General features: G+C 38.9%; 1 protein-coding gene across 3 annotated transcripts in view; it reads left to right on the forward strand.

The window, feature by feature from the left end:
• Positions 1-964: 964 nt before the first annotated feature.
• Positions 965-27,423, forward strand: part of BARD1 (BRCA1 associated RING domain 1) — an 84,262-nt gene continuing 57,803 nt past the window's right edge. The window contains exons 1-3 of one of the 3 annotated variants that reach the window (XM_047871901.1): positions 965-1,241; positions 12,732-12,788; positions 17,278-17,426. In XM_047871901.1, the coding sequence (XP_047727857.1) occupies positions 1,099-1,241; positions 12,732-12,788; positions 17,278-17,426 (349 nt within the window). In that variant the 5' untranslated portion in view covers positions 965-1,098. Of the gene's footprint in view, positions 1,242-12,731; positions 12,789-15,027; positions 16,322-17,277; positions 17,427-27,423 lie in introns of those variants that run through there. The other 2 variants (XM_047871903.1, XM_047871902.1) reach the window with 2 other exon arrangements.

Here is a 27,423-nt window from a genome sequence, read left to right on the forward strand (position 1 = left end):
AAATGTGATTTTATTAAAGCATGGGGACAAGACCCATGGGCAGGAAGAGCTGCACTGGGGTCCTGACAGGTAGCTCATTATATATCCTCAGGTTGGGAGGGGGTCAGGGATAGAGTAAGTCTTTAAGGAATTTTGGAAACAAGGTTTCCAGGACCTTGAGGGGCTAGCTGTTGCTAGGGAAACACTATTTATTACCATTTAATAAAACTTCAGCCATGAGACCCTTTAGATATATATGGGGGGCGGGGCACAAACTTGGAATATGATTGCCAGCATATATCATGGGGTAGCTGATATAAAGGAAGTTGACTTACAGAATCCTGGAGTTTGGGACAGTGTTAATGTTCTCTTTTACCCCCCCAAAGTGTCATCCTTGAAGCAGCTGAGCTCATAGAGGGAGGTCACTGCTGGTTTAAAGACTTGTCAATGGGCAGTAAAAGAATTTAATTTTTCATTTGCCTTAGTTTCCCACATTACCACGCAAGCACATAAACCCCTTTCCTTTGTTCTGGGTAGCCAGGAAGTGTCTGAGGATTATCACGTTTTCCACCTGCGCCTGGGGGTGGGTGGTGGCCAGCCGGTATTTTGCCTTTAGCTTTCCCCAAGCTCCCTCATCATATCTTTAACAAAACAAAAAAACCTGGAAGGGGGAGGGGAAGGAGAAAGTTAACTTTGTTAGGAGTGAAGAAGGTGGCACATTCAGTGTCAGGACCAATACTTTTCCAAGTTCTATGGTAGTCAAAACAGCACTCCTTAGAGATTAGTCTCTACTAAAAGTTCCTCGCTTTGAGGTCCCTAAAACCCACGGTTCAGAAAAGTCAAGGACTCGCTTTTTCACGTCTTCTTCCCTCCAGGTGGCCTGGACCCGTCCCCTTTCCCGCCAACTGCAAGCCCCACCCCTCCGGCCCCGCGCGCGGGACTTTTGGCGCGTTTCCGGGGCTCCGCCTCCCAGGGCCCCGCCCTCCCAGCGTCCCGGCCGGCACAGAAACTGGGACCGTTCGGGCTGGGGTCGGGTCGGAGGTTGGTCGCGTCTCGGTCGTTGCCCGAGCCCGCCGAGTCTCCAGCTCTGGGAAGAGCCCTTCCGGCGAAGGCGGGGCGATGCCGGGGAACCGGCAGCCAAGGGTCCGGTCCGGGAACGAGCCTCGTCCCGCGCCCGCCATGGAGCCGGAGGGGCGCGGGGCCTGGGCCCACAGCCGCGCCGCGTTCGACCGGTTGGAGAAGCTGCTGCGCTGCTCGCGTTGGTAAAAATGGACCCTCGGGCGAGTTGCCGCGAGGGCGGGGGGAGGGGATCTTTTCAAACCCCCGGTTCTCTCCTTCCATTCCTGCCCCGCAGTCGGGTCGGCGAGCTGACTTTGTGCTTGCCCAGGGATCTGGTGTTAGCTGTCCCCTCCCTCGCTCCCATCCCCTTCCTTTCCGAGCTGTTTGCTTGTCTTTTCTTCGTCAAACCCGACTAAGGTGGTAGTTGTCGAACTTTAGCGGGCCGAAGACTCGTCTGGAGGTGTGGTTAAAAAAATGCAGATTTCAGGCCCCGCCTCCATGCTTTGAATCTGTAGGGCTGGGGTGGGGCTAAGGCATCGGGACTTTTTACTGGGCTTGGGATCCCTCCTGCCCAGGGCTGCGCAAGTTTGAAGGGGCCCGCTAAGCTTCAAGCAGCTGTCACTCATTGCTGAGCTGACCCTTTGACCATTACTCCGTAGCAGCTCTTTCTTGGGAGAGGAGAGTTTGGGGGACCCTTGCTGGAGGTAGATTGAAGATGGCAGTGTGATGGACACCGCCATTCTGTTTCTCATTCAGTTTCTCATTTCCTTGGTTTAGTCAAAAGGCTGTATGGCTTGGGGTTCCGGCTCTTAGAGATGCTATTTATTATCATTTTTTGCTTCTTATTTTCCTTCATGCTGTTGCACCATGGGAGCGCTTTCACTTCAAGGTTTTCATTATATCTGAAGACATCATGTTCATGACTGGTACTCCATGCTTTTCCTGTAGCTCTTCCTAGTATACAAAGCAAGAAGGGCTTGTCACCCTTATCATTTCTTCCAAGAGCATTGATTGAGCACCTGCTGTGTGCACAGCTCTATGTTTCTGCATGGATATAACTCAGGTTTTCTCTCTGCTTGTAGCCGGCCTATGTCTTTTTTGGACTTTGTTTTGACCCACCCCCCTCCCCGATTTCCAACCTGCAGAACTTACATAAAGCACAAGTTACCGCAGCTGTTTCTTTAAAAATGAGGACTTAATGTTTGTCACCGAGTTTTGCACTTATATTTGGTTTTACAAAAACTTAAAAAATCACCGCGCTCCTTAGAAAAGCGGCACTTTTGCTAGAATACATGGAGACATTCTGAGTTGTGTGTGTTTTTTAATAACACAGGGGTCCTCCATCTGAGAATAAGAAATTTAAAACTAGCTCTGCTAGTTGCTATAATAGAAACAATTATAATAACACCTTAGTAGTTAAACAAAAGTTAGACATTCAGATGGGACATTTCTGTATGGAAGGCCCTAAGGCAACATCATAGTGCTTAACTTACAGTGTAGAGTCAGGATGCCTGAGTTCAGGTTCCAGCTTTGACATGGCCCAAATCATTTATTTATTTATTAAAAATTTTTTTTTCTTAAATTTATTTTGAGAGAGAGAGAATGCATGAGGTGGGGTGAAGGGCAGAGAGAGAGAGAGAGGGACAGAGAATCCCAAGCAGGCTTGTGCTGTCAGCACAGAGCCCTATGGCGGGGCCTGCTCCCAACAACCCTTTGATCATGACCTGGGCTGAAATCAAGAGTCTGACGCTTAACCGACTGAGCCATCCAGGCATACCATGTCTCAAATAATTTAATTTCTGTGCCTCAGTTTCCCCATCTGAGTGATAATTGTGCTCTGCTTATCCACCTATGGGGATTCATTACTAATAAAAGATACTATTGAACACCTGCAAAGTGCTATTTTGGCGTTGGGGATTCGTTAGTGAACAGAGCAGGCAAAAACCTCAGTCTTTTTTTTTTTTTTCCAACGTTTATTTGTTTTTTGGGACAGAGAGAGACAGAGCATGAACGGGGGAGGGGCAGAGAGAGAGGGAGACACAGAATCGGAAACAGTCTCCAGGCTCTGAGCCATCAGCCCAGAGCCTGATGCGGGGCTCCAACTCACGGAGCGTGAGATCGTGACCTGGCTGTGAGATCGTGACCTGGCTGAAGTCGGACGCTTAACCGACTGCGCCACCCAGGCGCCCCCAAAAAACCTCAGTCTTTAGGAAGCTAACATTCTGTGGGAGGGGGGAAACTAAATGAAATTATATGTGTAAAGTGTTTAGTATGGTGGTTGTTATAGAATAAATGATAAGTAATAGGTGTCTTATAAAAATACAAAAAAAGCATAGCCTGCTTGCTGAATGGTTTGGTGAAGGCAAAATAGGTGCTTTATAAAAAGAAGAATAATCCGTAGGTTGTCCTGAACTATAATACAGCCAATTTCACTTAAAAAAATTTTTTTTAATGTTTATTTTTATTTATTTTTAAATTGTTTCTAAATTTTTTATTTTTTTTAATTGTATTTATTTTGAGAAAAGGTGGGGGAGGGTCAAAGAGAAGTAGAGAGAGAATCCCAAGCAGGCTCTGCAACATCAGTGCGGAGCCAGATGCAGGGCTTGAACTCAAACTGTGAGACCATGACCTGAGTGGAGACCAAGAGTCTGGATGCTTACCCGACTGCACCACCCAGGTGCCCTGTAATGTTTGTTTGTTTTTAAGAGAGAGACAGAGTGTGAGCGGGCAGGGGCAGAGAGAGTGAGACACAGAATCCAAAGCAGGCTTCAGGCTCCAAGCTCCTATCTGTCAGCACAGAGTCTGATGCGGGGCTCGAACCCACGAACCGTGAGATCGTGACCTGAACTGAAGTCAGACGTTTAACCAACTGAGCCATCCATGCATCCTGCCAGTTTCAGTTTTTATCCCTGCCAAATATTTTTCTAGTTTCTAACAAAAGTGAGCAGACATAAGAGCCACAGGACTGAAAGTAGACATCAGTAACTAGGTCCAGACTTTTATTACAACTTATCCTGTTGGCTGGAGAATAATACTGAACTCTAGTGAATTTTCTTAAAAAGTTAATATATGAACCACTGATGGAATAACAACTAAATCTCAATGGTGTCTTTGCAGATTTTCACCAGGGCTTGGCAAACTTCTTCTGTAAAGAGTCATATAATAACTGATGCTGACCACCATCTGTGTTCTTACTATTTTTTGTCTTTTACAACCCTTAACAACATAAAAAGCATTCTTAGCTCAAGGCTGTACAGAAACAGTCTACTGACTTGATTTGGTGCATAAGCTATAGTTTGCTGAACTGTTTTAATAGGTAGAATGTCTTAAGTTTAAAAATCCTCAGTGTAAAATTTTATATGACACGGGATTTAATATTTAGAAGTGATTTTGCATTCCTGTTGGTGTCTCTGTATGTCTTGGCACTGTCTACAGTGTATAAAGCGTGGCCCGTTTCTTCTTACCCCGGGAAGATAACCCCTTTTTCCCCACCCGCGCCTTTCCCTGTAGCTGCCTGACGCCATTGCTTCAAAGAATAACTCAGGATGGACTGCTTCTTGCTTCGCTACCTACCATTCCTGGCAGTGTCCTGTTACTTGAAATTGTGTGTCAGTATGCCCTTTTACAGAGTTTCAAAGTTCTACCCAGTGGACTAGTGATTACCCCGATTACCCTCACATTCAGCTTGCAGCTGTCATCTATATTGTGTTCCCAGGTGTCACCTGTCTTATACAGCATATTGCATCTGTTTTACGGGAAGCATTGCTTGTGGGTGAGGGTGGATTGGCTACATTACAGGGCATCCTTTCTTGACCTTTAACATAAGTAGGACTCCAAGGTGAAGCTGATGAAATTTTTTCAAGAGGCCAGATGTGACATTTGTGTTAGGTCCAAGCCCCACAACCAGATAGAAGCTATTTAAAGATTTGGAAAAATGAGACAGGAAGATCGTATCATTTGAGAGGCTGACAGAAAGCATAGTAATAATGTGTTCCTAAAGGAAGTAGGAAAAAATAATAAGGGCTGTAATGTAAACCCCAAGTGTCATACGACACTATTTTGTGAGTTAAAATTAGGTACCTCTTGACATTTTTGGGTGTGTGCAGGTTGACCTCTACTATAGTGTAATTTGGAGTTATAGCACTTTAAAAAAAAATTTTTTTTACATTTATTTATTTTTGAGAGACAGAGTGAGACAAAGTGAGAGTGGGGGAGGGGCAGAGAGAGAGGGAGACACAGAATCCGAAGCAGGCTACAGGCTCTGAGCTGTCAGCACAGAGCCCAACACGGGGCTCGAAGCCACAGACCATGAGGTCATGACCTGAGCTGAAGTTGGACGCTCAACCGACCGAGCCACTCAGGTGCCCCTGGAGTTCTAGCACTTTTTAAATCAACTTTTAGTAAAGAGTAAAAAAGCAATCTTGTGATTTTTGGCATAGATGATTTTATTTTTCTAAATTATTTTTTGTCATTTTAAAGACGATCAAGATTATTTTCTCTTATAGCATCGCTTAGTGATTAAGAACATTAATTTTGAACCCTGGCTTGAAATCCTGCTTCAGTGATTTTTGGGTAAATTAGTTTATTTTGTATGCTTCCTTTTCTCATTTGTGAAAATGAATTAGTAGTAGTTTCTATCTTATGAGGTTACCAGAATTAAATGAGTTAATATTTATAAGATTCTTAGAGCAGTGCCTTTTATGTTCTATGTGCTATATGGATGTTTGTAAAATAAAGGATAGATTTCCTGACCCCAGCATTAAGCTTTTTTCTTCATTAGCTTTGTACAGAAGCACTTTAATAGGCCAGTGATCCTTAAGTGGGATGATTACTCCTTTAGCTTGCTCTGATGCTGGTTCTTCTTTAGGACCATAAATGATCACTGATGGACCACATTAGTGGTGACATGGTGAGACATTTTTTACCTTTAAGGAGCACACGCTTAACTATAAGGGGTAAAATGCACACAGAGTTCAGGGTAAATTATGATGAAGGCCAAGGAGATGTAGAGAAGTGTACTTGGATGGTGCCAGTGGAGGAAAGCTTCATGGCTTTTGAATTGGGCCTCGGAAAGAGTTTCATAGATGGAGACTGGTGGAGTATGCTAATCACAATATGCTAAAAGGTACTGTAGAATAAAGGGGAAGTGAGTCAGATGGGCAGAGAGTAATTGGTAGCCTAACAACTGACTATTCAGTTGGTTCACATAATTCCTAAGTAGAGCAATTTGTGTAACTTTCCTGTCACTCTGATGTCCTCATTTATAAAATGAGGAAAATGGACAAAGGGCTTTCTAAGACACCCTCTAGTTCTGCAGATTCCATAATTATGAGTTTCCTTTGGATACAAATTATTGTTTAAAACTTTCTATTGACTTTTAACATACATCCAGAAAAGGGCACAAATCTTTGGTGGTCAGCATGTATCCTATATCTCTTCTAAATGTAGAATGTATTTACTTATGTGGTATTTTGATTCTTTGATACACATTTCATAAAGACAGGTTCACATTTGTGGCCACAGTGCTGAATTCATGGTTTCTTAGTGTTTGTTAAATTAGTGCATGAAAGAATTTAGGTTAAGTTAGGATCACATTTAAGAAGTCTTTGCAAGTGGAAATACCATAAAGGGCCTGGTTAATTTCACTTGACTCACCTAGAATCCTCTGTAGGTTCCTGGGGTTAGTTACCCATAGTAAACAATGACTAGGGTCTTGAGCAGATGTAGAAGCCAAGGTCTTTCGCCCTGGGAGGTAAAGGTAGAAGCATGAGTTACACAGACCCATTATAGGCCTCCACATACCTGGTGTTCTATAGTGCTCGTGTCTGCCAGAGAAACTTACCAGAGACATTGAGCACCTGTTCCCCATAGCATTGGGGATGGTCTTACAAGTGAAGTTCTTGTTAATATGAGCCTGGGACTTTGAGGAGAGATTTTAGGCTGGGAGTGCACTCTTGACAGTCATCTGCATTAGATGGTTTGAAAGCACACTTCTGGAAGTGAGCAGGGAAGAGAATATAAAGAGCCTTAAAATCAACATTTGAGCATTAGGTGGAAGAGGTAAAGCTTTAAGGACAGTTACTTAGATACTGTTTTGCTTTGGAAGAAAAGAAATAGAGGACAGAATAACCAGAAGTATTTGAGGCAGGTATGCATAATATTCTCTGTGTGCATCTGTCTCATAACAATAGATCCCATTATAATCAGTCATTAATAGACAGGAGTCTATTACCCATTTGGCTTTTGGGATATTGGCTCCTTGATTTATTCAATATTTATCAACACTAAGTAATTAGACATGATTAAAAAATTTTTTTCCCATGTGATTTACTTGAATCTGGCATACAAAATACACAGAATAAGATGCCTTTGTGTCATTATTCATATCCCTTGTCAACAATTTTGTTTATTCTGAAGACAAATACAACAGATTGTTTAATTGGCTTGAAGAGCCTGTGCATTTTGGTGTTAAATGTGTTGGTCCACACTTAAAAATAACTTGGCGATTTTCTAAAATGTAAGAGCATTGTGGTAGCTATCTTGCCTAATGTTAAGTAGCAGTTTATCTCAGTAAGCTTAGGGAGCCATTCTGTTAAGAAATAGGTCTGCCTCAGTATTGTAATCTCAACTGAATTTACTTTCCTTTTCTTCTTTGCAAAGAAATTTTTATATCAATAGGCCCTTTTAAAAAAAAAAAAATTGTTTGTTCTCCCTACTTAGTTCTTCCCCAAGTTATAATCCTCTGACTGCGCTGATCTTTCCAAATCAACTACATGTGAAGTAACAGAAGTATGACTGCAGATTGGAAAAAGTAGAGTAGCTGAATTTTCAAGGTACAAAAATCCTGTTACCATGCAAATGTCTTTTCTTATTCTTCTGGACTTTTTTCTTTCTAATATATATGTATATCAAACAAAGAATAGGGTAAAGATAAAATAGAATTCTTAATATAAATTCATTTTTGCATGTACTCTTCCATTTGCTTCATTCACTGAGGATTTATCGAAATTCTGCTGTTCGTATAGCACCACGCTAGGGAGGTAGTGGTGGGGAGCTCAGAAAAAATGAAAGTCAATATCTCTTGTTTGTAGGGCTAGAATCTATTTGGAGACCAGGGGGAAAAATAAGGAATCAAGCAGATAAAATACAAAATAATTTAGCTTTCAGCATTGATTTCCAGGGCTCCAACTAGATGCCATCTCTCTGGAACTTGAGAACATTTTGTAATTCTCTTAAATCATACACTAACTTTGCTTATCAGATTACCTAGTTAGATTATAATCTCCTTAATATAGATTGTATTGCAGTCAACCTTGTGTTCTTTACATGTATGGTGCAAGGTACAGATTTTGCATGAGTGATGGTATGGAAACTAAAATTCAAGAATTTCTGTGCTTTGTTTAGTGTCATTTTTATTATATCATCCTGTATAATATTTGGATAATGTGTTGGGCTTGAATAGTTTTGGGAGTTGTGAGGAGGAAGCATATTCTAGGATGGGAGAACAGCCTGAGCAGTCTGGTTTTGGATCTTGGGTATTATTTGAGAAATGTTACAGACACTGGCCTGCTGAGAGCAGAGGTTTTTTTTTTGTGGAGGAGCAGTGCAAGAAAATGTTGCTTGCTTTGGAGTTAACTGGATTGTGAAGAACTTTCTAATATTAAGTTTTTAAAAATTGAAATAATACATGCATTAAAATATTAAGGTATATGGTGATTAAATATTTAAGGGAATGACAGGTGGGCCTGAATCCTTTTCTTTAAGAACCCACTATGATCAATTTATTATGTGTCCTTTAAGAGGTTCTCTGTGTTTGTATAAGCATTGTAAGCCTCAGATGAGAAGATACTATACATCCGGGAGATATATCATGATTTATTTAACCGTTTTCTTGTTGGTTAAAATTTAGATTGTTTCTGGTCTTTGGCTTTAATATGCTGTGGTGGAGTGAATATCCTTGTCCATGGCCTTTACAAGGTTTTAGTTGAAATTATTTGTGAACAGGGTGCCTGGCTGGCTCAGTCAGTGGAGCCTGCAACTCTTGATCTCAGGGTTGTGAGTTCAAGCTCCATGTTGGGTGTAGAGAGTACTTAAAAAAAAATCTTAAAAAAATAAAATAAAATTATGCATGACTATAATCAACAAAGTCATTAAGTCAGAGACATAATAAAAATATTCATTTGCTTCATCTGTACTCCAGATACAACCTCTTTCATCTCTTAGTTCTTCATGGTTTGCATCTACATTTCCAAATAATAGGTTTCTATTGCTACCTCTTGATTTTTTCCATTTTAGACATTATTTATTAACTTTCTAACTTCCTGCACTAAAAGATCAGTTTTCTTATATTATCTATTCACTTTCTACTGTGGGAGATGACTGGGTATAAAATTTGAAGGACAAAATAATTTTCAATCATTATTTTGAAGGCTGGGTATCCCTTGTCACCCTTGGGATGTCATATGCTGTTCTGGATCCTTAAAACAAAAAATATTTATATGCATATATGTATATATATGTGTATATGTATATATGTGTATGTATGTATATGTGTATATGTATGTGTGTGTGTGTATACAGACATATATATGACGTTTTATTTCTTAATCTCTGGAATCTCTTTATTATCCTGTCTAGACAGACATCTTTGGTATTTTAGAGTTTCAGTTTTGCAAGCACCTGAGTATCTCTGAAGGATAAATTCCTGACACAGGAATAGTTGAATTAAAAGTGGATGCATTTAAAATTTTGATACTTATTGTCTGGTTGTAATAAAAATTGTTTTATTGCAGAGTATCTTCTCCTCTAAGCTCTAGCCATTGTCTGAAAGCCTGGCTTTGACAGAGATCAGTGCCACTCTTTATCTGCTCTGTGAGGTCTTCATTAACAATTTTTTGAACTTGACACCACACCTCCCTCTCCCAGTCTTGTGTTTAACACCCCTCTCACTGCTCCTTCCACTATGCATGCGTACATACTTTTCTGCACATGCACATACTTCTCTGTCAGTCTTCCAGTGTCCTTCCTCATCTGCTAACAGCACCAAAAAATATATTCTAGCTCACTAATTAGAATTAGTATAATTTATCAATTATTCATAGATACTAGAATCATTGCTAATCACACTATAGCATCTCATTGCTAGGGTGAAGGGTCAGAACCAGAGATAAAGGGTTCAGAGTTATCGTAAAAAGGAAATTTAAGTTTAGAAATAGAATCAAGGCATTGAGTCGAGTACTGCCATAGAAAGCCAGAAGACTGTGAACTGCATCTTGGGGATAAGCCTACAATTGAGAGACAGGAAAAGAAGCAGCTAACGAAATGCTGGAATAGGCGGATAAATGTGCTATAAGAAAATTAAAACTCAACAGAAGGAAAGGTTTCAGGAAAGAATGTGAGATCAACGTTGCCTCACAGAGAAGTCAGGGAGAACGAGGCCTAAAAATGCTTTAGGGAACAGTTTCAGCAGAGTTGGGAGTTCAAGCTAGGGAGATAAGGAGATGGAGAGAACCATGTAGAGCACTTTCTGAGGACTTTACATCCACAGAGAGGGGAAGAGCTGGGGCTGAAGGTAGAGTGAGGCAGGAGCTGAAGAAAGGGCTACTTTTTAGGGTGGAGGAGAGAGTACCTGTGCGTGTTTAGTTGCAGATAGAAGAAGAAATTTTGCTGAGTATAATGATGAGAATCGACTACTTTAGGAGACAGGGAAGATACTGGATCTAGGGACAGGGAGAGCAGCACATTTTAAGAAGGAAGAATGACTGCAGGACATCTTTCCCCCTGAGCCCAGAGGGAGGGACAGGGTTATGGGTGAAGAGGAAGGAATAGGCCCAGGTGGTGAAAAGCTCACAGTCAGGTTAATGGGATTTAGGAGCATGGAGATTGTTTTGAATAGCCATCTATTCAAGCATTTGTTACACAAAGGTGAAGAAAGTACCAACTGAATTTATAGAGACCCGTGTATATATCTGTCTGTATATATCTGACTTTTTATCATTGTTATTCATCCCCTGAGAGTAGGCAAGGAAGGAGTGGACTGTGGGGCCTATCTGGTACTACTGGCATCTGTGAGTGTCTAAAAGGTCAGTGCAAATAGGGTGGTGGTGGAGATGTCCGTGAAGTAGTAATTGTGGCCTGGGAATCCAAGGAGCTAATGAACTGAATGGCCTTGTCTGAAGGCAGAGAGCAACTGAAGGTGGAGGTTTGGTCAGAGTGGTGGAATAAAAAAAATATAGGGAGTATATATATATAATGATAGGAGGAAGTGAGATACATCACTTCTGAGATCTTAGAGCCAAACTTGTGATGAAGTAGATTTCAACACACTTGATGAGGAGAGATCAGATTAGATTTGGTGGGTGAAATAGTGAGCGGAAATTATAGGAGGAGCGTGAGCATTGTAGCAGAGATCATCGTCATTGCCAGAGTCACAAAAGTGCCTGGCACTTCACAAGTCATATTTTTACACTGTGATCTGTGTGGTGGGATAGAAAACTCAGACATTGTGAGTTTTTAAAAAGCAATGGGTTTTATAATGTCAGTGAGCACCATTTTTGGTATCTTGAGGATAACATTATAGGTGTGTACTCTGTTTTTAGCATTCTTTCTGAAAGCTCAATTTCACTTTAATGTTCACATCTATTAAATGTGCTATTTGATACCTTTGATCTTTCAAGAAATGTGGAAAACTGTTTTTATTGATATGTGGTACATATACAGAGGTAATTGGATAATAATGCTGTAAATACCTAAAGGCCCTAAGGTTAGTGTAATAAACCAAGCACAAAAAATATTCATCCTTCAAAAGCTTTATTTTCTCCTGTTTGCTCTTGCTGCATTACACTCTCTGAATACAATGACTTGATGTGTTTATTAATAAGTACGTACTGTTACTTTCTGAGGATTATCAAATGTAGCAGGTATTTTGATGCACAGTAATTGTGTTTCTCTCTCTTTCCCCAATGCCATGACTCTCATTCAGTCCGTAGAATGTCAACCTGATGATTCCTGTTTGCAGTTGCTTAACGAACAAAACAGTCAGTTAATTGTGAACTGAAAGAATGGCTGTATTTTTGACAAGGCATCTATGTAAAATAAATTGCCTCTTAACAATAGCCAGAAACCAGTGCATTCCTATGGGAAACCATGAATGCTTATGGTCAAGGTGGTCAGATGTTCTGATTTTCCTGGGTCAGTTCTGGTTTACACCTGCTATCCCAGTGTCCTGTTTAGTTGTCATGCCCTGTCACTCCCAGAAATGTTCTCATTTGGACAATGTTATATGGTCATTCTGCCTTTTAGGCCTTATTTTGAAATTTATGGTCTATACTTTGAATCATTAAGTGAAGATGTATCTTAGTAATTGAAAGAAGCAGTCAGTGGCCGGTTTTGCCATCCTCTATAAAGGTATAGGGATACTTACACAAAGTTCCTTCTTTCTGAATTCCCACTACATGCATTATAAAAAATGTTACAGTTTGTACTGAGCTTGCTAGTAGCTATTTGAATTCAGCAGATGTGTGATGATACAATATTTAATCAGGGAGTAACAGCCTTTCAAATAAATATATCCTAATCTTCTGCTTTGGAAAGAGAAATACAGTAGTGTCGGCCCTTGGATTTATGAAATGTTGGGTAATAAGTGTTTATCTCACAATGACCTAAGTCTTGATTGTCTTCCTTTCTTCAAACAGCACTAATATTCTGAGGGAGCCTGTGTGTTTAGGGGGATGTGAGCACATCTTCTGTAGGTAAGTAATTATGACTTGATCCATAGTGTAACTATATTTTTTACTAGGTCATCCTCCTGTAACCATATTAGTAATATGTTGTGTGTTATGTTTGTGTAACTCTCATAGGCTACAAATAACTTACTGTACATTGTCTCATTTTGATGCATAAAACTGTCTTACTTTACAAATAAGAGCATCAAAGCTCAAACGGGGTGACTTGTTCAGAGTTGCATAGCTTAGTAAGTAGCTTGGGGAGAAAAATCTGTTATGTAATTGAAATACAGCTCTTTTTTTTTTTTCCCCCTTCTGGTTACTTTGGAGTCCAGACCTTCCAGATTGTGAAAATCTTGCTCTGGATTAATTTTCTGGGGCTTCTGTAACAAAGTACCAAAGACTGAGTGGTTTGGAATGACAGAAATGTATTGTCTCACAGCTGTGGAGGCTACAAGTCCAACAGTAAGGTGTCAGCAGGGTGGTTGTTTCTGAGGGCTGTGAGGAAAATCCTGTTCCATGATTCTGTCCTACCTTCTGGTGGTGGAGAACCTTTGTCTTCTGGCAATCTTTGTCCTTCCTTGGATTGTAGGTCTATCACTGATTTTGACCTTCATGTTCACACAGCCTTCTCTTTAGTGTGCATGTTTGTCTCTGTGTCCAAACCTGCCCTTTTTGTAAGAATGGCAGCTCTCCTGGAGTAAGGCTCACCTCGATAATCTCATGTTAATTTGATCTCGAGAAAGACCCTATTTCCAAATAAGATTAGGTACTGGGGGTTAGGACTTCAACATCTTTTTGGGGAACACAGTTCAAGCCATAATAGTTACTATGGGATTATGTCCATGTTATAGTATGAAAGCCCTGGCATATAGATTAGAATATTAGATTTTCATCTCATTCTATTTCTTATTCTGGAGAAATCAATTAAAGGACTGAATGTCTTGGTTTAATTGTCTCTGAGACAGGGTCCATGTAGCCTCCTTTGCATCAGTTTTTTAATGACTTCAGTAATGACGCATGACTATCTGGCATGAACGACTTCGGCATGAAGTTTAAGCACACAAGAAAATAATTTACTGTGTGACTGCTGTGGGCTGATGTGTGGGAAGTGACTATGCTTGGGGTCCCAGTTTTCCTTCTGGAAACATGGATTTGATATATGGGGCATATCCAGCTGGAGGCTGGGATAGGGAATAGTACATGTTGCCCATCCACTCTCCGTTTGGATGATGACAAGGACTTCACATGGGCAGGGCACGTGAGTCAGTCATCCTCCTTTCCCCTGTGCCCACGTCAGAGATCTTCATGGCAATAAAGCGGACTGCCGACTACAGAGCTGCTCAAGGCAGAAACCACAAGTAATACCCAACTGCTCTTTTCTTCCTTGTCACATCATTAAGTTCTGTCACCTCCACCTCACAATGTGCCTTGAATCTTGAATTTTCCCACTCTTCTCTGTATTTACTACTGTTTATTTGATCCAAGCCACCATTGTATTATCTCTCCTCAGACTAGTATAATAAGTTCTTAACTGCTCCCCTTCCTCATTTTCTACATTCTTAATAGTGATCTTTTAAAAATGTAAATCACATCCATATCCTTACCCTCCTTAAAGTCCTCTAGTGGCTTCTTTTACAGTTAGAATAAAATCCTTACTCTTCACTATTAGGTCTGGAAGACCTGTACAGGACCCAATTCCTGCCTGTCTCTCCAGCCACACTTCCTTCTAGCTCACCCTGTCTAGCTACCTTCTCCTTTTAGTTCATTAAACACACCAAAGTCATTCCCGCCTCAGAACTTTTGCACTTGCTATTTCCTCCTTCTAGAATGTACTGCCAAATTTTTGTGAGGCTAACTTTTCATCAGTTAATTTCAACTCAGATGTCACCACCTCCAAAAGACCTCCCATGATGCCCTTATGAAATATGCCCACTTCCTGTCCTTACTTGGTAGTAAGCAGATTTATTTTGTTTCAGCTGATGTACTCGCTGTATGTAATAGATCGGTGACAAATTTTGATTATGTGATGCCAAGAATTGGGTAACTGTATTCTTTGCAGATTTGCAGCTGTGTAAAACTGCTAAGCAATGTTGTAAATACCATGCAGTTTTTTAATGTTTATTTACTTTTGAGAGAGAGAGAGAGAGACGGAGGGAGGGAGGGAGGACCAGAGAGAGAGGGAAACAAAGAATCTGAAGCAGGCTCTAGGCTCTGAGATGTTAGCACAGAGCCCAACATGGGACTCAAACTCACACACCGTGAGATCGTGACCTGAGTCGAAGTTAGACACTTAACCGACTGAGCCACCCAGGCACCCCGTAAATACCATGCAGTTTTAAAAGATGGTTTGATATATACCAGTCTGGTTGAAGCATTGAAGTGGAGGGGTGCTGGTTGGAGGGGCACAGATTTTTAAGTCATTGACAGTGTCATGGTAGTTCCAAGGTACTTTCGTGTCAATCCCTGATAAAAGTAGTCCATGTATTCTCTAAGGTAGAAATCATTTAAAACATATGGCAGACATATGCAGACTTTTTGGCTTTGGATCATTTTACACCTTTAAAAATTGAGGATCCCAAAGCAGTTTTGTTTGTATGTGTATTTACCATGTAAAACTGAGACATTTAAAAAATACCATTCACTTAAAAATAACAGTAATAAACACATTACGTAGTAACATAAGTCACACTGTTTTAAGGAAAAATAACCATTTTATAAACTAAAGAAAAACTAGTGAGAGTGACACTGTGTTATATTTGTGCAAATCTCTTCATTGCTTTGATGAATAGAAGACTGTAGATTCTCGTATCTACTTATGTAATCATTCTGTTGTGATCTAATGTTTTGATTGCAGTATGTGAGTGAGGAACATCTTGTATTATACATATGCATAGTTGGAAAAAAGAAGGATTTTTAAATAGACTTTTTAGATAATTATGGATATTCTTCTTTGATACGACACCATTACTTAGCAAGTGCTAGTTTCTTTAGATTTGTTACAGTGTGGACTTTAAAAGGATACCAGTGAACTTTTTGTATTCTGTTCCAATAAATTTCATTGACTTATCCTATGCTGTGAATGGATCTTTCACCCAGCATGATTTCCTGACCACATCTGTCGGTCATTTGGAAAATACTGGCTTACTAAGTTATACAGATCTATTGAGAAATAATATCTTTCCCCAGAATTCTAGATTAATGTTTACAAAATAATTTGAGAACATTTATAAGATGAACATTATAGAATGTGTAAAATAGACTGAGTGCTGCTGTGGTGCTGGGTAAGTGTCTCACCTAATTGGATCTCATTTTCTTTATCTGAAAATAAGGTAATGATTTCCTGATGAGTGGATTGCGACTCTTGTCAATCGTGTTCCTCAAATACTTAAGTACTACATAACAATTGATGATTTCAGTCCCCTGTACAATCAGTTTCCCTGTTTTCTCTGTTGGAGTTTTAAGTTAAGGGTACTTAAGTACAAGCAAAGAAACTCAAAGAAGTCCTTTTCTTTGCTAAAGAAATTTGACATTCATCTGGAAACTCTCTCTTAGCCCAGGTATGGATTACAGATTTGTTTTATAACATTTATTGAGTTACTTTGCATCAGAAATCATGCCAGAATCGAAGATACAAATAATAGAACTAACCACAGGCTTTTTCTGGAAGGATCTCATAAGAATCCTCTGTGCCTACAAATGAGTGGGTCACATGAAAAGGAATGTGGTATTTGGGAGAGATGTGGTTTTTATCAGGTTACCCAGCCTTGTTGGAGCTCCTTTGGTGAGACTAAGGGAAGAGTGGATTGTTAGGTTTCTTATTTCTGAATCCACAGATAAGCTTTGGAGGGGGATTGTGACCCCCCCCCTTTTTTTCTACAAGAGCTTATGTATATCTTCAGATTTGCAAAGGGTTTGTAACCCCTAAAGTTAAGAAAATCCCCCTAACTGTGAGACTTTAACTCCTAGACAGATAACCTGAGATGATTTGAGTCTACAGGTTATAAAAATGTCTGAAAGAATCAAGTATCTTTTCTCAGAAACTACTTTAAAACCTTTAGACACTTGTCTGCACACAAAACAAAAATTACCTTTTCCAGTCTCTTTGCAGTAATTTTCCATGAAACATAGTGTTAAGATTTAGGATAGAAAAGGTTGAAATGCATGGCTGTTTTGCATTTGGTACTAAATATGTTTCTTTATGTCCCTTTCTGTACTCTTACCCCTTAGAAGCTATAGATTTATTTGCATGAAAAAGATTTGCAGAGTAATGTCTAAGGAAAATCTCTTCATATCAAATGGCCTAAGCGACTTTAGGTACAGATTTGTATGTGTGTATCATACTCTTTCAAAAACATCATTGTAACAAATATTATATGATTGCCCATTGCTTGTTAAGACAACCTTTATTTACTTCTGTTCAAACTGTTTATGTTTATCTTTTGGAATTAAAATTCTGAATGCATTGATATGTGTATATATATATATATATATATATATTTTAACATTTTTAAAGTAATTGTGTAAGTGACTGCATTGGAACCGGATGTCCAGTGTGTTACACCCCAGCCTGGATACAAGATGTGAAGATAAATAGACAGTTGGACAGCATGATCCAGCTTTGTAGTAAGCTCCGGAATTTGCTGCATGACAATAAGCTATCAGGTGAGAAAGATCACTCTCTCTCTTCATGAAATATCTGATGATGAATTCATATTGATCGCAGAAAGTATGTAAAGATCTGTCAGGAATTCTGATGGCGTATTTCAGATTTGAAGATTGACAGCGTTTGCAATTATTTTGAGAAGTGACAGATAACTTAGAGATCACTTAGAGAAAGCAGGGTCCAAAGAGGTTAAATGATCTCACCTAACATCACATGTGTAGTTAGTACTGGAAATGAGAAATAGAGCCCATTTCTTCTGATTGTCAGTCCAGACACTTTGCACCACCTACATTGCCTGCTTTTTACAGTTATAATAATTTCTGAATAATATACATGGAAAAGTGATTTTGTCCTTAAATTCACTTAAATACACTTTTACAAGATAGAATACAACCTTCTGTGCATCGCTTTTCTAGACTGAATTAATTAGATGAGCACATTTTGAAAGAGCAAAAATCTAATATTCATTTTCTTTTCTATTTAAATGGGGGTTAATGTTTTTCAAATTGTTCTTAGACTCTGTGTATTAACTATATATCTTCCCATTGTGCTTTCTGCTGAGAACTAATTAGCTGTGGAAAGAAAGTAAAAGGTTTTGAATCTTCATAATTAGATACTGGAATTGTCTTTTTGTTGATCAGATCGTGTCATTTTAGCTTATGTTTATAGGATAACCTTTTCTTGATTGGCAGGATGCTGTGAATGATTGATAATGCTCACATAAAATGGTTGAATTTCCATTTCTAAATCTTCTGATCTTAGATTTCTGACAAGCTGTGTTATTGTCAGCTACTAAAGGTGAAGTTGATTAGACAAATTAAAGAAACAAGGCAAATACTTTGTCTTATTGACTAGGTCCATATTTTTAAGAAGAATTTAATCATAGTCTACCTATGAAAAGTTTTCTTCATCTCATCATTGTATTAGACTCTATTCTTTTAGGATATAATATGCTATGTGATAAAGTTTTACATGTTTTCAGATGTAATTATATACTCATATACATTTCAAAAAGTATTTACCTTTTTGAAAAAATAATACTGCATTATAAATCTCTTTAAGAGCATAATGAAGAAACTTCATTATTATCATCTGTATTTTTTTCCTTCTTACTCAGAGGTAGGGCTGATAGTGTTTAATTTTCTAATTAAAATGATTAGTGTATGATATGCCCCCCCCCCCCCCCCCCCCCATAGATACCATTGATTAAGGAGAGTTCATGCATCTTTGGAGGGAGTTGAGGGGGAGGATTAAAATCTTTTTTTTTTTTTTTTTTTTTTAAGATTTTCTAATTTTTAAGTAATCTCTACACCCACTGTGGGGCTCAAACTTACAACCCTGAGATCAAGAGTTGCATTCTCTACAGACTGAGTCTTCCAGGTGCCCTTAAACTCTTGATTTAAGTGTACAATATGAAAAATGTTCATGTCTGCCTGAAAGTGGCTTTTGTCAGATCTCCAAGATGTGTCGTCTCTTAGGAACATTGGCTATGCATTGACATCTGAGGTGCTATTCTGAGAATTCTGTCTGTCGTGATGGTTTGATGTGATTCTTCTCCAGTTTCTGTGTAGTAATATATTAGCTTGCTCAGGCTGCTGTAACAAAACACCACAAACTGTGTGGCTTAAATAATACAAATTTATGATCTCACAGTTCTGGAGGCTAGGAGTTCTAGATTGAGGTGTTGGTATAGTTAGTGCCGTCATAGTCTGTGAGGGAAGGATGTCTGTCAGGGAAGGATGTCTGTCAGGGAAGGATGTCTGTGAGGGAGGTCTGTGAGAGGAGGGCCTCTCTGCTTGGTTTGTAGATATCAGTCTTCGTGTTACATGGTGTTCTCCCTGCATGCGTGTTTATGTTAAATTTCCCCATATTTATAAAGACACCAGTCTTTTTGCACTATAGAGTCCCACTCTACTAGTTTTTACTAATTATATCTGTAATGACCCTGTTTCCTGAGGTCACATCCTGAGGTACTGGGAGTAGGACTTGGATAGATGAATTTTATGAGGAACACAGTTTAACCCATAACAATGTAATGTGACCTTTTTTTTTTTTTTTTTTTAAATTTTTTTTTCAACGTTTATTTATTTTTGGGACAGAGAGAGACAGAGCATGAACGGGGGAGGGGCAGAGAGAGAGGGAGACACAGAATCGGAAACAGGCTCCAGGCTCTGAGCCATCAGCCCAGAGCCCGACGCGGGGCTCGAACTCCCGGACCGCGAGATCGTGACCTGGCTGAAGTCGGACGCTTAACCGACTGCGCCACCCAGGCGCCCCGGGAGCGGAGTAACTCTTGATGGGTAGTGAATTATAGCATAGTGGGGTACGGGTATAGTGCCTTGGGGTGCAAAGAAGAATAAGGTAGGGGACTTCTCCAGAAATTCTACTGTCATTAATGATGGTTGAGTCTTTAGTATGGTTTTCATATTTTGTGGACCATGTATGAAATGTCTCCATATTTAATCACTACTAAGGATACTTATAAAAATTATCAGGTTTAGAATAAGTTTTTGCATGGGGCCAGAGGCCTTTTAGAATGTTGTCTTTGTCATGTAAAATAGATTGGGAGTTTGAGGAGAGGATTATGGTGATTCATTTTTCGAAAGCCGTTTTGTGTTCATTTTCCTTATTATAGTGAGTAGTAACTACTTTTGTCTGACCAGACTTCAGCAGTGCTGGCTTTATCATTACTTATTTTAGCATGAATTGAAATTTCACAGTTTGGATAACATACAATCAAAATTTTAGGAGCAGGAAGGTCATCCTAAATCACTTATTCTGTAGGTGAGGAAATTGAGGACTTAGGTTATGCAGGAAGGTCACGGTGTGAGTTTGTTTACTTACTTACACTGTACATTTAACACAATGTTTTGGTTAGGTGTATAGGTGTTCATTATACTTGTTGAATTGGAGACAAATTGGCAGTGGTAAGGGTTAATTCATACCCCAGAGACTAAACTTAATTAAAGCTATTTTATTTAAAAAACTTTTTTTAATGTGTATTTATTTTTGAGAGAGAGAGCGTGTGCATGAGTGCATATGAGCGGGGGAGGGGCAGGGAGAGAGAGAGAGAGAGAGAGAGAGAGAGGAGAACAGGATCTGATGTGGGCTCTGGGCTGACAGGAGAGAGCCCTGTGTAGGGCTTGAACTCATGAACCATGAGATCATGACCCGAGCCGAATTTGGACGCTTAACTGACTCAGCCACCCAGGCATCCCCAAAACAATTTTAAAACAAATTCTCAGGTTTTGATTTCAACAATTCATTTTATAATGGTAACATCTTCCTTTTCTCCTTTTACAGAAGATGGTAAATCTAGAGTGTAAACATATTGAAATATAAATCTCTGTCCAGAGCTATAATTTACATGGTGCCAAGCCTATTCTGCTGATTAGTGGCATCGCATTAACTTTTCCTCCTGAGGTTCTGCCAAAACAAACTAGCCTCAAAGGGCATTGGAGCTTTTTTGAGGGTATTTCTCTGTTTCTTTATAGTGTATTCGATATTTTATGTAGTACCTTATGTTAGTTTACGTAGCAAGTACCTCTAAAATTAAAGTGGTATAAGGTGTACTAGGTTACTAGGTAGAGGGAACTAACAGTTGGGGACAAATTATGTTTTATCCTCTTTTTTGTTTAATGTTTATTTATTTGGGGAGAGAGAACACAGGTGTGTGGGGCGGGGAGGGGCAGAGAGAGAGAGAGAGAGAGAGAGAGAGGGAGAGGGAGAGGGAGAGGGAGAGAGAGAGAATCCCAAGTAGGCCCATGCTGTCAGTGCAGAGCCGAACACAGGGCTTGATGCCCCAAACCATGAGATCATGACCCGAGCCAAAACCAAGAATTGGATGCTTAACCCGCTGAGCCATCCAGGCATCCTGGTTTATCCTCTTTATAACGAGGAAATTGGAAACAGATCTCATAAAATAAGGGTGTTAGATTAAGTGATCCCAAGGTGTAGCTTGAAAATCATCTAGTTCTGTTAAATGGGTGTTGACGATGATGAATTAAGTGGGATGGTCAGATATCTACATCTCTATTTTTTTAAGCCCTGTAGTTCACAATTTATCTTTCAAAAGAACCTTGTTAGTTGCATTTACTATGAAATATATAATTACTGTAATTAAGGTGGGTAATTAGGAAGAACTTGTCAAATCATGGACATGGTATATGATATACTAGAGATAAAGAAGCCTGATTTATAGTAATGCTTTTTAAAATGAGCTTCTAAGCACTTGAACAGGTTTTCCTCAGTTCAGTGTATTTTCAAGAGAAAAGATTGTCACAAATTTTTCTGAAAACCATTTATGGATAATTTTACCTTATTCTTTATAACATAATCTGTTTTCTACTAATGGAGTTAAATTTAAAAGTTTGTATTTTATATTGCTTCCCATCATATTAAATCAGACCTTGCAGGTGCTGGTCAGGCTCTGTGAAGCATTTGTTGGTATTGGTGGTGACGTCTAAAAAAAAAAACATTTTGATTATGCTTTCATGGGATCACAATTTCCTTTTCTGTTTTCTGGCTTCCAAAGAGATGCTTGTCTTTCTATAGTGAATTACATAGTATTTCATATATGTTATGACTTTCTTATAATAGATGAAGATGAACATTTGAATAGTTGTGTTGCTGTTGTTTTTTTAAAATAGAACTGAATACTTCTTAACTTACAAAATAATCATTCTTGCGGTTGAAGGCGTTAATGTTGCACAGATGGTAGCAAAGTACTTTCCTTTGATTTTTAATAAGGGACTAGTTTGTCAAAGAGATTTCTCAACTTCTGTTGTGAAACCTATAATAGAGAATAATTTGAAAGGCACACAATGTACATCATTATAATCCTTTGATGTAGATTAATGATAGCTAAATCACATTTTCTAATTGCCTGTTTTTTCTATAGTTTATTATTAAATTTTAAGAAAAAACTTGGCAAAGCTGCTTCTTAGCAACATGTGCATCTCTGTTCCTCGATATCTTGTGGTGTCCTCAGAAATATTTATATTCGGGGATAGAATTTTTAAAAATGTCATCATTAAGAAATTTACTATGTGGAGGAAGGACCAATATTTTTCTTCATGAAATGAATATGACAGTTTATAATGCTTAGAAGCATTCGCTCACAAAAATTGTTGTAGCTGTTAATATTGTGATTTATGTTCCAGCAAGGTGGGGGTTTTGCTTTTTACAGGTTAAACTTAGAAATGCTGTGTAAAATGCAGAATTTACAATCATGTTTGCTGCTGTGGTCCTTGCTTAGTTAGGACAAGATGCGTAATTTCAAAAACAAGTCATTTCTGATACAATTGCAAGTCTAGAAAAAAGGTCAAAATGAAATCTTCCTGAGAGTATTTATTGCTACTGGATGATTAGTGAGATTATTGTGTATGTATAAATTACATGAATATATGCTCTTTTCATTCACTTCTTTGTAATTTAAGGGATACATAGACCTGAGTATGAAATTGTGTTTTGTTTGTTTTGTAAAGATTTTATTTTTAAGTAATCTCTATACCCAACATGGGGCTCTGACTGACAATCTCAAGATCAATAGTCGCACACTCCACTGACTAAGCCAACCAGGCACCCTGAAATTCTACATTTTGTAAATTTTATAAGCATTAAGGACTTTAAAAAAATTTTAATGTATTTTGACACCCAGAGAGACAGTGTGCCTGTGGGGGAGGGGCAGAGAGAGGGAGGGAGACAGAAACCCAAGCAAACTCCGTACTGTCAGCACAGAGCCCATGCAGGGCTTGAACTCATGAACCTTGAGATCATGACCTGAGCTGAAACCAAGAGTTGGACACTTAACCGACTGAGCTACCCGAGGGTCCTAGCATTTGACTTGTTTTTAATTGAAAATGTCATCATCTATCTTTAAAAGAAGTTTTGGAAAATCAAATACAAGTTTTTACAGACTACCAGAGGATTAACCGTTAAGTCTTTGTAATCTAGATTCTTAAAAAGTAACACTGGTAACATTTCGTGTTGACCTTTCCTCTAGACGTGAAATTATATCAGAAATGACTTGTTTTTGAAATCTACCAATCACTGCAGAGGAAAGACCTTGTTAGAAATTAGACATTAAGTCTTCTGTGTGAATGGATACCTCACTCTGATTGTTTTTATTTCCAAGATACCTCATCTTGATTGTTTTTATTTCCAAGATCCTACTATAATAACACTTTGTGGACCAAGTGATGTTCAGCTAGGATGTAAGAAGGATGCCAGAGAGTCTGACGTTACTCAGCTACACACTCCTGGCTTCAGCTGGGTTTGTTGGCTTACTCTCTGGCCAGTATAATGCTACCATTTGCACCAGGAGGAAGGGATGGCTTCTTTGGAATAGAATGGAGTTTGACTGAATTCCTTCGCTAGAGATCATGTCTATGAAATTTCTACAGAGCTAAATACGAATTATTTGTTTTTTAAAATCTATTTTTCATTTTTCTTACCTGTTTAAAGTGCTGTCTTTACGGATCTATTTATAAACATAGGAGCTTTATGCTCACGAAATAGGAGGTGAAAGAGGAATAGAAAAATCAGTTTTGAACTAAAGAGATTGGAGATTTTAGTTTACTCATCCTCTGGTGTGTTAATAATTTTAAATGATAAAATAACAAAATGTTCTGTGTGAATAAAAAATACCTAAAAGGAATTTAAAAATAACTTCTTTCATAATTTCCTTTTCTCTTGTTAATATTTTAAGGCATGAGAATGTTGAGAAGAAATCTATTCCCAGAAACAAATAAGAAAAATGAAACTAAAATTATGTTGTATCTCTTAAGTATTCAAACTTTTCAGGAATAAGCACACTTGGCAATTTTATATAACACCTTAGTAGCATCAGACACATTTATTTCCTACATAGCAGATGTTACCAGTTCTTAGGAAAAAGATACCACTGGTTTTCTTTTTAAAGTAGCATAGTGTTAGAACGAAGTTTGTTAAAATTTTGCTTTAGAGTCTGTAATGGAAGAAAAATCTTATAAATAAACAGTTCTCTTCATCTTGAATGAGGAGTGACTTCTCAGGAAAAAAACATTAATATGATAGCTTGCTCTTTCTTTCTTTTCTTGCTTTTCTTTCTTTTCTTTCTTTCTTAGGACAAATAAAACATACTCCAAGTACCTTTGTTGGTCAAAGGAGATTACTAATTCTGTCAATTTGGAGAATGAGTTCAGGCAGTAGGAAATTATTTGTTAGGCATTGTTAACCTTGTCAGGTGGTGGTGGTAGTTTTTCCAGTTTCCCTGCCTTTCCTGGGTTCTTTCCTATACCTGAAACAGCATCTTGGTAATCCAGTTCCTGTGGAGAGGAATGCTGGATTGGGTGACCTCCCTGCCTCTCCTCTCTTTTTAGCTTTAATTCTTTAAGTGAGAGAATTGAGTGACTCTCAAGTTTTCTTCTAGCCTTTAAAACATAACCTCTCTTATATAAATGCTTCTCAAGATTTAAGAGCAGATATCAAATAATTTATTCACCAGTATTTTTCGAGCACCACTGATTGTGCTCACCACTGTGCTGGACTGACCTGGGTTGGTTTTACCACCCCTGTGTGGGGTGGGAGGAAAGAATTTTGAGGGAATATATATATTTTTTAAACATTTTTTTATTTTTGAGAGAAAAGGGGAACACAAATTGGGGAGGGGCAGAGAGAGAGGGAGAGAGAATCCCAAGCAGGCTTCTTGCTGTCAGCTTAGAGCCCGATGTGGGGCTTGATCTTGCAAACCTGTGAGATCATGACCTGAGCTGAAACCAAGAGTTGGAGGCTTAACCAACTGAGCCACCCAGGTGCCCTGGGAATATTTTTTTAAAGAAAAACAAATGGGCTGAAAGGTAAAAACTAAATAAGACAACTTGAAGGAGGATCACTGACAGAATCCGAAAGTAGATCACTATACAACTCATTCACTGACTATTTCTTACTCATCTGTTAATGGGCAAGATTGGTAGTTCTAAAAAAATACAATACATATAGAGATGATAATATATAGAGAGGAAAGAAAAGCTCACTTTTCCTGTGTACCTCCTCTACTTCACTAGATGTGTGGGTTTTCCATACATTAAGTTGTTCTGTGACACTGGCTGGGTGTCCTACAGTTTCACTCTGTTCTGACACTGCCTGTCCGGAGATAGCATTAAGAGCCAACACAGGTTAAGAGCTCAGTCCCACAAGTCTGCCCCCCACCGCCCTTCAGATGCTACCTGGCTGTATCTTGGAGGTTCCCAGGACCTCCTTGAGTTTGATTAATTTGCTAGAGTGACTCACAGAACTCAGGAAAATGTTTTACTTAACTAGATTACTGTTCCCTATAAGTGGATGTAACTCAGGAACAGCCAAATAGAGGAGATTCATAGGGCAAGGAGTGTGGGAAGGGGTGTGAAGCCTTATTGCCCTCTCTGGGTGTGCTGCTCTCCCAAGACCTCCATATGTTCATCAACTTGGAAGCTTCCTAAACCCTTCCTTTTGGGCATAATTGATTAAATCATTGGCTTCTAGTGATTAGTTCAACTTGCAGCTCCTCTCTCCTCTTGAAGGTTGGGGGTGGGACTGAAAGCTTTAACTTTCTCATCTTGATTGGTTCCCCTGGCAACCAGCCTTTATCCTTAGAGGGACTCCAAGAAGTCACCTCATTAATGTAAGCTTAGGTGTGGTTCAAAGAAGCGGTTACGAAGAAAAGACACCCATTTTCTCTTTATCACTCATACTATTTTAGAAACTGGAAACATAACTAAATATTTATAACAAAAGATGCCCCTATAGGTTCTCTTGGGAAATTACAAAGGTTTTTGGACCTTTGTACCAAGAACTGTAGATGAAGACCTAATATATTTTATTACTTTAAATTAGAATATTGCATGTAGTGATACTTGGTGAAAAGTTTTAATGTTTTGTGAAAATAGGTATGAGTTCAAATGCCAGCCCTTTCAGCAACTAGGTGTATGACCTTAAACAAGTTTTGTTTTCTGTTCAATTTATATAAGAAATATAAGAGAGCATTCTTTTTACAACAGATTAAGCTATATAAAAGTGTAAAGTGTGAAAGTCCTCCTCCACCATTTTACCTCAACTGAAAAGTAGAAATTGCTTTCTTTTACAGAGGTGCTGTTTTCATTGTTTAGTTTTCTAGTTCCACGAATTTATGAAGATATTTGGACATAAATGCAATAGAATTTTTAGAACATAAATGAGATTGTGCTACACTTAACAAGTGTCTTGAAGTGGCCACATAAGATCTTGTAGTGTAAATGATCCATAGTTAATTCATTGCTGATTGATGAACAGATTCCCCCCCTGATTTATGCTATTAGGAATATTGCTGCAGTTAACATTCTTACACATTTATGTTTGCAGGTACATGCATGGATATTTTCTATATTTGGTAAGATAGATGACTAGAGGCCAAATTGCTTTGTGAAAGGGTGTATACATTTAAAATTTGCAAGTATTTTACCATATTGCCTTTGAAATTCCTGAATTTGATTTGCTGATGTTTTATTTGGCAGTTTTGCAACTTTGATTGTAATTGGCAAAAGGTCCATCGTGGATTCCTGCATATACAGAGTGGGTTGCGATACAGGACATGAACTCTAAGCTTAGGGAATTGACTTTTTGTGGTAAGCCCAAATGGGCTTGCTTTTTTTTTTCCTGCTGGGAGACACTGCCCAGTCCCTCAGATATGCGCGCTGCAAACACAGTCCTGAGAAGTGTCTGGGTACAGAGCAGCCAGGGCCTTGCCTTCTTGGCACACCCTGCAGACGCATGCAGGACACTCAGAACCCCTGGCAGCTCGTGTTCCCCCTTCCCCCCATCAGCGTTTCTTCTCTAGTTGCCTTCAGTGGTGTAAGCCAGAAGCACGTGACTCATCCTTGTCACCGCCACCTTCTTGTATTCACTTCATCACCAAATTTTATAAATTTTATCTCCTAAATACTTTTCAAAGATTTCTTTTTTTTCCCTCCTACCACCTCTCCAGTCTTGTTACCTTCTACT

This window comes from Prionailurus viverrinus, chromosome C1 (assembly GCF_022837055.1).
Source record: "Prionailurus viverrinus isolate Anna chromosome C1, UM_Priviv_1.0, whole genome shotgun sequence".
In the NCBI taxonomy this organism is placed as follows: domain Eukaryota; kingdom Metazoa; phylum Chordata; class Mammalia; order Carnivora; family Felidae; genus Prionailurus; species Prionailurus viverrinus.